This window comes from Pygocentrus nattereri, chromosome 18, assembly GCF_015220715.1.
Source record: "Pygocentrus nattereri isolate fPygNat1 chromosome 18, fPygNat1.pri, whole genome shotgun sequence".
Lineage (NCBI taxonomy): Eukaryota > Metazoa > Chordata > Actinopteri > Characiformes > Serrasalmidae > Pygocentrus > Pygocentrus nattereri.
This window is the reverse complement of record NC_051228.1, coordinates 16,688,315-16,699,443: the sequence shown is the minus strand read 5'-3', so window position 1 is coordinate 16,699,443 and position 11,129 is coordinate 16,688,315. Positions and strand designations below refer to the sequence as shown.

The window sequence follows — 11,129 nt, the reverse complement described above, 5'->3', positions numbered from 1 at the left end:
GGTTTATAGAGGTGAATGGTGGAGCTGGTTTAAAAAGAGGAATGGTGGAGCTGCTTTATAGAGCTGAATGGTAGAGCAGGTGTGTAGAGCTGGTTTATAGAGTTGACTGCTGGAGCAGGTTTATAGAGGTCAATGGTGGAACAGATTTATAGAACTGAATGGTAGAGAACCACCTTATTCCAGGACTTCCTATGGGCAGCAGAAACAACTACAGAATGAGCTCAGAGGTCTACAGGCAGGTAACATTTCTATTTTAATTAAAACAATGACCTGAAGCTACACAAAAAAGAAAGAAATTATCCCTGCACACCAAAACAGGCGATCAAACCCAGCTATTAAAGAGAAATCCCAGAGCTAAAATCAGCACCTGTTTTTGAGCTGCTTTAATGTGTGCTGTTCAACACTCTGTGGAAGCGTTTAGGAATTGTTACTCTGTATTACAGTGTCATGATCAAAGTGATAGTCCAGTTTGTGGGCTTGTGGTGGTTTCTATTCAGAAGTTTTAGATACAGAGCAAGAAAAAGCATAATAAATGCCAAAATACATATATATATATATATATATATATATATATATATATATATATATATATATATATATATAATTCAGGAGAACCACTTTCACTTTAAAACTCTTTAAAAGAAAACTATTGAACTATTTAAAAGAAAAATATTAATCACAAAAATATTAATAATCGAAACAGAGAAACACATAAGATGGCACTGGCTAATAAGATTAGGAGATAACAAAAACGGTAAAAATCTAAAATTGCTTCAATTAAAAAAAAAATTAAAATAAATAATAAAATAAAAAAATAAGGAAAAGCGCTGAACTGGTCCCACCAAAAAAAATTCTAAAATAGTCCAATATAAAGTTTATGAAAATACACTCATAACTATAATAGTTGTCATTGTGAGTGTAAAAGTGATCGATTGTCAGCTTGATTAATTAAAGGTGATCTCTCCTCGGTTTACATCATCAGCTTCATCCCGGCGCGCAAACCCCGCCCACCGGGACCAGGTCGGACAAGTGATTGGCCACTATAGATAACATCAGCCTGCGCCGTGTGTGGATTGGCGGACGCGCGTTGGTCCATTACGTCATGCCCTCGTCCCCAAACACAGCGGCGAAAGAGAGAGAAGAGGGAGAGAGAGAGAGAGGGAGGGAGAGAGAGAGAGAGAGAGATGCTGCGGCTGTATTCAGAGCTGAGCGGAGGATTTTACAGGCCGGAGCTGAAATGAAGGTACAGAATTCACTGCGAACCGTCCGCGGCTCTTTCGGAGCCGGCCTAGCGCTCAGAGTCACTGCTGAAGGCGACAGAGGACAGTGCTGCAGGACGACGACGGTGATGATGTTGGTGGTGATGATGATGATGAGCGGGAGCTGCACGCTCATGATAGATCAGCGTGGCCTTCAAATGGCGGTAGTGTTGGGTCTCCGATGCTGGGCTGAGTTAGATCACAGTTCTGCTGGTCTGGTCTGGTTGTGTTAGGGCTGACTGCTGTTTGGGAGATTGTATTGCTGATGTTGGGCTTGTGTTGGCTTGTGTTGTGTTGGGCTGTGGTGTGGTGTTAAGTTTGTGTCTGTTTCTAGTGTTAATTTTGGTTGGTCTGGACTGTGTTGTGCTGGTCTAGGTATGGTTGGGTTAGGTTGGGTTGTGATGGGCTTGATTGTGATGGGTTTAATTGGGTTATGTTTGGTTGTGCTGGGTTTGGTTGTCATGGGTTTGACTGTGATGGGGTTGGTTGTGCTAGGTTTGATTGGGTTTTTGATTGTAATGGGTTTTGTTGCGATGCATTTGATTGTATTAGTTTGATGGGTTTGGTTGTGCTGGTTTTGCTTGTGATGGGTTTGATTGTGATGATTTTAACTGGGTTTTGTGGTTGTGAAGCATTTGATTGGGTTGGGTTTGGGTATGCTGGGTTTGTTTGGCCTGTGTTTTGTTGTCTTGTGGTTAGTGATGCATTTGGCCCAGGTCTGTCTTTGGTTGGGTTTGATTGTATTGTGTTTGCTTGTGTTGTGTTGTGATTAGTTAGTGTGGCATGAGGATGCAGCTGCAGGTTTGAATGTGTTTGGTTGGGTTTGATTGTATTGTGTTTGCTTGTGTTGTGTTGTGATTAGTTAGAGTGGCATGAGGATGCAGCTGCAGGTTTGAATGTGTTTGGTTGGGTTTGATTGTGTTGTGTTGCGATTAGTTAGAGTGGCATGAGGGTGCAGCTGCAGGTTTGATTGTGTTTAATTGAGTTGGGTTGGCTTTGTATTGGATTCTGTTGAGTTTGATTGCCATTGAGTTTATGTTTGATAGTTTTAGTGTGTTAGGTTGTGTTAGTGCGGCACGTGGCCTGTTGCTGCAGGTTTGGTGCAGGTGTCGGTTCTACCTGCATGAACACAGGACAATGTGTGAGATTACAGAAACAGAAATAGAGCTTTAGAGTACAGTGAGCGTAAGTGGAGATCAGAGCGTGCTGATCTTCTCTAATGAGATCAGAGGCTTGGACTGGGACGCAGTTCGTATGAATGGACAGCCGGGGAGGGGGGGTATGTGTGGGGGGGTAGTATTTCACACAGAGATATCACAATCTGAGTGATGATTATCATTATTTAATTATAATAATGATACAGTGATGACGTTGGCGTGGGTCATAGTTAGGTTAGTATTGGTGAGACGTGCAGATTTATATTTCAGAAACTGATTCATCATCATGATAAATCAGTGATCAGTGCTATAAAATGGGGAAATTAATTTAGATGGTTTAATTAAATATTTAATCTTTGCTTTTTCTGGAATCTGGAATGTTTCAACAGTCCATACAGCTGACCATTTTGAATTCGCTGTCTTTATGATATCACAAAAAAATGTAATTTACATATAGCTGCCTGTTCAGCCTACAGTAGTTCAGCCTCAGCCATTCACACTGAAGTTATAAGGAGTGTTTCAGCCCTTTCTGTTTTTTAAATAAGATCAGCCAGTCAGAACAGAGCTCAATTACATATCTTAGTCCTAAAGGCACAGTAGCAAAAACAGACAGTTTAATTTTAAGGGATAAAGAGAGATGGAAAAGGATCATTCAGGAATTAATTATGGCTGTTTTTGATAAATAAAAGTGCATAAATGTCACCAACGGCATTTAAATACAAATAATCAAAGCTTAAAGCTGAATATCTGTCCTTATTCCTCCACTGACTAATGCATGTTGTGCTTTGGTCACTCCGAGCTTTGGGTGGAAGTAATAACAGTTCAGTATCATTTACATTTACCTCTGGAAGGATAGAGGTCATCCTGTCCTCAGGAGGAAGAAATCTCTGTGACGTTGTATTTGATTAATCCGGTGTCTTTTGAAAAGCAGCTTTTGAAATCAAATAGCGCACAGCCAGTGCAAGCCCAAGGCTTATTCAGCTCATGAATTCATTCAGCTTATGATAGTCACCGTCAGTGGGACGACAGTTGTTTTTAGACTGATAACTCTTCACACATGTTGCACTTGTAGGCCATGGCGAGGCTGAAGTTTGTTTTCTGTTTGCCAGCTTATTCTAATTTTCATTCCACCTTAAATAATGCAGCAGTTACATTTGGGCACCTCAGGCAAAAAAAACATGAAACCATCTGCTCTGGTTTAACCATTTGCTGTGATTATTTTCCACATGGGTACCTGAACAACAGGACTCCATTATCTCTGTTACCAGCAAAGGCCTTATTCACACCGGAAGCAAGTTTCTTTAATGTCTAATAAAGGAGGAGGTTTACGTGATGGTGATGATAGCTGCACCTTCAGATTAGCTAATGCAAAAGCTAATAAAGCTAATATGTTCAGTATATGTACATCACTAGCTAAGGCTGTCTTCACTGTGTAGGTTACTTGAAACCTACATGAAACCAGTTGCAGAAAGTAAAGTGTCCTACAACTCATGTGAAACTCAGTCACAATAGCTGCAAGCATCTCAAATGAGTTACATGAGACAGACAATTACAGTGGAGATAATGCACCACATGACCTTGAGATAAAAGGGGATGGTTTATTGGGTGTTTGAAAGGAGACTCTCCCTACTAATTGGAGTAGAGGTTAATGGTTTTTCATGAGCCACAACAACAAAAAGCTAACATTTCTGCAACCAGCTGCAATAATCAGCTAGCTAAAGTGGCTTGCTTGTTATATCTGTAGCGTTAGCTGGTAATAACTGTAACATCGTGCTGCTAATAGCTGTAATGTCTAACCTGTAATAGCTGTAAGGGTTAGCCTGTTGTAGTTGTAAGAACTAGTCTGTAATAGCTGTAAGGGGACTGTAATGGCTAGCCTTCACTGCTAGTAGCTGTAACTGCACGCTAATGGTCATGTCTCTGATGGCTCCTGCCTTGAAATCATAATGTACTGATGTGTTGTTGTCCTGAGAACATAAGGGGGGTCTCTAACTGTTTATAGAGCTACTTTGAATGACAATGAAACAATTGAAACCTGTCAAAATGTTTCGGATTATTAATATTACAGTGATTTTATTACAATTAACAGTTTTTTTACAGGTCAGTAGAAGCTGCTGTCTGTGTTCAGTATTAAAAGATGAAAACTCCAGAGAAACTGATTATTAGAGCTGTCAGTCAAACTCAGTCACTCTGCCCTGAGGCTTTTACTGCTGATCTCAATCTGCTTTATGAGATTGCGTCTCTGTGAGCGGTAAAGTCTCTGTGAATGATAGAGTCACTGTGAGCGGTAGCATCTCTGTACGCAATAGAGCCTCTGTGAGCGGTAGCATCTCTGTGAGCCGTAGAGTCCCTGTGAGCGGTAGCATCTCTGTATGCAGTAGAGTCTCTGTGAGCGGTAGCGTCTCTGTGAGCCGTAGAGTCCCTGTGAGCGGTAGCGTCTCTGTGAGCTGTAGAGTGCCTGTGAGCGGTAGCGTCTCTGTGAGCCGTAGAGTCCCTGTGAGCTGTAGCGTCTCTGTGAGCGGTAGAGTGCCTGTGAGCGGTAGCGTCTCTGTGAGCCATAGAGTCCCTGTGAGCCGTAGAGTCCCTGTGAGCCGTAGAGTCCCTGTGAGCCGTAGAGTCCCTGTGAGCTGTAGCGTCTCTGTGAGCCATAGAGTCCCTGTGAGCCACAGAGTCCCTGTGAGCTGTAGCATTACTGTTAGCAATAGCATTTCTGTGGAAGTCGTGTTAATCAAGGTGATTCAGCACCTGCACTCAGATATTCTTAGGCATGGTAGCTTTAGCATCAATAGCCCATGTTCAGTGTCTTATGCAGAGGCCACTGGGCCACAGACCAAACTGGGCATGAAGCACCTTTTAGTGGTCCTTTGGTGGCACTTCAAAATATTTCAAGTATTTTTGCATTTGATTTTCACAATTGTCCACTTTAATCAGCATCCAATTACAAGCAATCTTTTGTTGTTACTTGCTTGACATCTTCATTTCTGCCTCAGTTGCCAGAATGTAACTAAGGTGGAACGTAAAAGAAATGTATTTGTATATAAAATAAATGAAATTATTAATATGGAAATTGAACTTATTTATTTGTGTATTTATGCATTATTGTTATTGTTTAATTATTGTAATTACATAATTTACTTAGAACAAACCAGACACCCTTCCTGGATCGGGGCCTTGTCGTGGCGGAAGGGCTTGTGTGGTCTAGAGATCTTCAGAGCTAAGTCGTCGGGAGCAATATGCTCCTGGTAGGGTCTCCCAGGGCGAACAGGTCTGGAGTGAAGACCCAGACTAACACGATCCAAAGTTCTCCATGCATATCGGGCACAAGAAATCATGTACCCTGCCCGGGAAAGGGTCACCGGGACCTACCCCTGGAGCCAGGCCTTCGGGGCAGTGTTCCGCGGCGAGCGCCTGGTGGCCGGGCAGCCCATGTAATCCGGCCGAGCTCAGCCCCGAAGAGGCAACGTGGGGAGGCCATGTGGGCCCACCACCCGCAAGGTCCAGCATGGGGGAGCGGTGCAGTGCCATATTGGCAGTGGGAGATTGTGGGGAGGCCCTAGTTGGCCTAGGCCCCTGCAGCAGAAACTAGCTCTTGGTACATGGAATGTAACCTCACTGGGGGGGAAGGAGCCGGAACTAGTGCAGGAGGTTGAGAGGTACCAACTAGATATAGTTGGGCTCACCTCCACCCACAGTGTCGGCTCTGGAACCAAACTCCTGGATAGGGGTTGGTCTCTCTCCTACTCAGGGGTTGCACAGGGTGAGAGGTGCCGGGCGGGTGTGGGGATACTCACAAGTCCCCGGCTGGTGACCAGGCAGTTGGAGTTTGTCCCGGTGGACGAGAGGGTCGCCTCAATGCGAATTAAAATCGCAGAGAGGAAAACTTTGACTGTTGTCTGTGCGTATGCACCAAACAACAGGTCAGAGTATTCGGCCTTCCTGGAGCGAGTGGGCGGGGTTCTGGAAAGGGTCCCGTCTACAGACTCCATAGTCCTACTGGGAGACTTCAGTGCTCACGTTGGCAATGACTGGGAGACCTGGAGAGGCGTGATTGGGAAGAACGGCCTGCCCGATCTAAACCCGAATGGTGAGTTGTTATTGGACTTCTGTGCCAGGCTTGGATTGTCCATAACGAACACCAAGTTCGAACACAAGGATGCTCATAAGTGTACATGGTACCAGAGCTCCTTGGGTCAAAGGTCAATGATCGACTTTGTTGTCGTTTCATCTGACTTGGGACCATATGTTCTGGACACTAGGGTGAAGAGAGGTGCTGAGCTGTCAACTGATCACCATCTGGTGGTGAGTTGGATCAGATGGTAGGGAAGACTGATGGTCAGACCCGGTAGGCCCAAGCGAATAGTGAGGGTGTGCTGGGAACGACTTTCAGAGGCCCCTGTTCGGAATGATTTCAACTCCCACCTCCGGGAGAGCTTTTCTCACGTCCCGGAGGAGGTAGGGGACATGGAGTCTGAATGGACCCTGTTCAAAACCTCCATTGTGGAAGCTGCCAGGCGTAGCTGTGGCCAAAAGCTTGTGGGTGCCTGTCGGGGCGGTAACCCAAGAACCTCCTGGTGGACACCGGTGGTGAGGGAGGCCATCAAGCTGAAGAAAGAGGCCTTTAGGGACTGGTTGGCCCAAAGGACTCCCGATTCAGCAGATAGGTACTGACAGGCAAAAAAGGTGGCAGCTGCAATGGTGGCAGAAGCAAAATCCAGGGCATGGGAGGAGTTTGGTGAGGCCTTGGAAAAAGACTTTCGTTCGGCCTCAAAGAGGTTCTGGACAACTGTCTGGCGACTCAGGAGGGGTCGGGGTCGGGGTCGCTGCGCCCAAGCAGTATTTGGCAAGGGTGGAGAAACTCTGACTTTGAATGAGGATATTGTCGGTCGGTGGAAGGAGCACTTTGAGGAACTTCTTAATCCGGGAGACGTGCCTCCCTCACGGGAGTCAGGGCCAGATGCTTCTGGCGTGTCAAGTTCCATTTCCCTGGTGGAGGTCACTGAGGTAGTTGGTAAGCTCCTCAGTGATAAGGCACCGGGGGTGGATGAGATTCGTCCAGAAATGCTTAAGGCTCTGGACATTGTGGGGCTGTCATGGCTAACACGCATTTGCAATATTGCATGGACCTCAGGAACAGTACCCTTGGACTGGCAGACTGGGGTGGTGGTCCCTATTTTTAAAAAGGGGGACCGGAGGGTGTGTGCCAATTATCGGGGTATCACACTGCTCAGCCTTCCTGGGAAAGTCTGAAAGGAGACTCCGACCGATAGTTGAACCTCAGATTGAGGAGGAACAATGTGGATTCCGTCCCGGCCGTGGAACAATGGATCAGCTTTTCACCCTCTCACAGATTGTTGAGGGGGCATGGGAGTTTGCCAACCCAGTCTACATGTGTTTTGTGGACTTGGAGAAGGCTTATGACCGTGTTCCTTGAGATATCTTGTGGGAGGTCCTCCGGGGACTGTGAGCTGTGTCCGTATACTCGGCATTAAGTCAGACTCTTTCAGGGTTGGCGTTGGACTTCGCCAGGGTTGTGCTCTGTCTCCACTCTTGTTCGTGATATTCATGGACAGAGTGTCAGGGCGTAGCCGGGGTCAGGAGGGCATTATGTGTGGAGGCCGGAGGGTGGCGTCTCTGCTATTTGCAGATGATGTTGTTCTTTTGGCGGAATCACATGGATGCCTCCAACGCTCGCTGGAGCGGTTTGCAGCTGAGTGTGAAGCGGTTGGTATGTGGATCAGCACCTCCAAGTCTGAGTCCATGGTCTTGGCCCGGAAAAGGATGGCATGCCCACTCCAGGTAAGGGGAAAGGACCTGCCCCAGGTGGAGTAGTTTAAGTATCTTGGGGTCTTGTTCACGAGTGACGGGAAGAGGGATCGTGAGATCGGCCGTAGGCTGGGACAGGCGGCAGCAGTAATGCGGTCACTGTACCGGACTGTAGTGGTGAAGAGGGAGTTGAGCCAAAAGGCGAAGCTCTCTGTTTACCGGTCGATCTACATCCCAACCCTCACCTATGGTCATGAGCTGTGGGTAATGACTGAAAGAACGAGATCGCAAATACAAGCGGCGGAAATGAGCTTTCTTCGTCGGGTGGCGGGCCACACGCTCTGCGATAAAGTGAGGAGCTCGGTCATCCAGAAGGAGCTCAGAGTAGAGCCGCTACTCCTCCACATTGAGAGGAGCCAGCTGAGGTGGTTCGGGCATCTGATCCGGATGCCCCCTGGATGCCTCCCGGTGGGGGTGTTCCAGGCACGGCCTACCGGGACAAGACCCCGGGGTCGCCCTAGGACCCGATGGAGGGATTATGTCTCCAAGTTGGCCTGGGAGCGGCTTGGGGTCCCCGGGAATGAGCTGGAGGAAGTTGCGGGGGACAGGGTCATCTGGGATTCTCTGCTCTCCCAACTGCTACCGCGACCCTGTTTGGACTAGCGGGCAACGATGATGATGATGATGATGAAACCAGACAAATCCATGGTTTGGCAGCCCAGCCAACTAAGTAATTTAATAAAGCTTGGAGAAGCTTGAAATATTCACTGTTATTCCAGTGAAAAAGGAAAAGGTTTCTGATAAAAAGGTTTTGTTTCTCAGTCTGAAGTGACTTCATATGGTTTAATTGAAATGGGTTTATTCAGTTCAAATGCTTTACAAAGAGAAATAAGTAGTTTAAGTGAGCAAAACCATAGCAAAACTCAAAAACATTTAGAAAATCAGCTTCTGCTCCATGTTACAGTGTAGTCATGTCCAAACTTTGGCCTGGAAGTGCAGATCCTGTAAATTTAAGGCTGTCACAGTTATCACTACAAGTCATGAAGGCCTAGAGGAAAACAAAACTTTTCCCTTTATATGTTATTTTTGGGGAACCATTGTCAGCCACCAGACTGTAACTGCTCTATCATTTAAGGTGGAATGGAAAAATTGAATAAGATGCAGCTTGACATGTTAAAAGCAAGTGTTTGATGATTCAGGCCTGTAGTTCGCACCATGCTAATTGGTGGAGTATAAGCTTCCATTACTTTTAGCTCTATTAGCTGCGTAACACCAGTGCTAAAACTAAAGAAGCAAACTGCAGACACTGAATTAGGCTTGCGTAGTACCTAAAAATTATTAGCACGTGTTAAACATTCCTGATTATTGATAATATTGTACATTATTGGTAAACTGTATGTAATATTATTTACAATTTTTTTCTGAGGACACTGGCCATAGACAAGGATCAGAGGAACTTTCTCTCCAGGTTAGAGTTAACTTAGCTGCTCTACTCTAACATCCAGTCATTTTAGCTTGGTTTTTTTTTGTTTTTTTTTATTGCAACAAGTCACTTCAAGGCGGAAGGTCCACAGCATTTCTGCACTCATTTTTAATTCCACTCAGGTGAAGTAAACTAAAGGGAATCAGCAAAGCTAATATTACAGTTCCTTAACATATTATTACTCTGTGGTTCTCTCTCAGTTCTCTTAACAAAACATTATCTCCATTTACACGTCGCCATCGGGTTACTTATCCATAAATGACGATATCTAATTGCATCGGCCAGGCCTTGTATTCAGGTACACTGAACTTGACTGATTAGCTACATTTGGTGTGTGGAGGGGGCTCTGATTTTCACTTAACTGTCACTTCAAATCTGTCTTGGTGAGATTTGTGTGGATCAGGTCTGCTGAGCAAGCAGCTCGCTGTCAGGAGGAGAAGGTCTCAGACTGTTAAAGCCTCAGCCTTGCTCCACAGCTCTGACCTTTGACCCCTCAGACTGTTAGAGCAACAGAGAGAGTCTCTCAGCAGTCATGCTCGCTCGTCTGCTCTCCTCAGTGGACGGAGTGAGACGATTCTGTCCTGCTTTAGAAATCCCTGGTGGTCCACGTTACAGATGCACTCTGCTCCAAACTGTTCTGCCTACTGCAGCCCAGAGGAAGATGAGTTCTCCTCATTCCTCTCAATTCCTCATGTTCTTAGAGGGGGTTCTTCTTTTGAGTTTTGGTTTCTACTCATGTTCTTAGGGAGGCTCCTCTTCTTCTTCTTCTGAGAGGTTGCTCCTCACATGCCCTTAAGGCAGTTCCCCTTTTAAGCCTTAGTTCCTTCTCATGCTCTTAGGGAGGCTCCCTTTTTTTAGACTTGCTTTCTCTTCACATGCTCATAGGGAGATTCTTATTTTGAATCTTGGTTCCTCACAGTGGTTCTTCCTCATGATCTAGGGAAGTTCTTCTTTTGAGTCTTGGTTCCTCTCAGTGGTTCTTCTATATGCACTTAGGGATGTTCTCGCTTGGAGTTTTGGTTCCTCTTGGTGGTTCTTCCTCAAGCTCGTAGTGAGAGTCTCCTTTTGAGTCTTGGTTCCTCTGTTCGTGCTCTTAGGGAGGCTTTGGTTCCTTTCAGTGGTTTTGCCTCATGCTCTGAGGGTAGTTCTGTTTTTAGGTCTTTAACTAGACATTAATTGACATTATCGGTGGTTGGAGGTTAGTAAGCGTTACTGAAGGAGCAGATAACATCAGCTAGTAAGGTTGGTAAAGTAGCTTATGCTAATAGTGACCAAGTCATTCAGGCTCTACAGCAGATCACAGAGAGGAACACTTTACAGCTGGCCTGACGAAATCTGCCATAAAGTGAATATAATATAGTGATATAATATATAGTGAATATAATAAAGTGAATATAAACAGTGATGTAATTTTATCTCCATGCTTGTTTTTCTTTCTCATCTTTGATTTGCTGTTTTCCCTCTGTC

The 11,129-nt window shown here is 45.4% G+C and overlaps 1 protein-coding gene across 2 annotated transcripts in view; it reads left to right on the top strand.

The window, feature by feature from the left end:
* The first annotated feature begins 1,155 nt into the window (after nucleotides 1-1,155).
* The window catches only part of rnf34b (ring finger protein 34b), a 30,494-nt gene continuing 20,520 nt past the window's right edge, over nucleotides 1,156-11,129 (top strand). For both annotated transcript variants that reach the window (XM_017693620.2, XM_017693618.2), the window contains exon 1: nucleotides 1,156-1,243. In XM_017693620.2, the coding sequence (XP_017549109.1) occupies nucleotides 1,238-1,243 (6 nt within the window). In that variant the 5' untranslated portion in view covers nucleotides 1,156-1,237. The remainder of the gene's footprint in view (nucleotides 1,244-11,129) is intronic.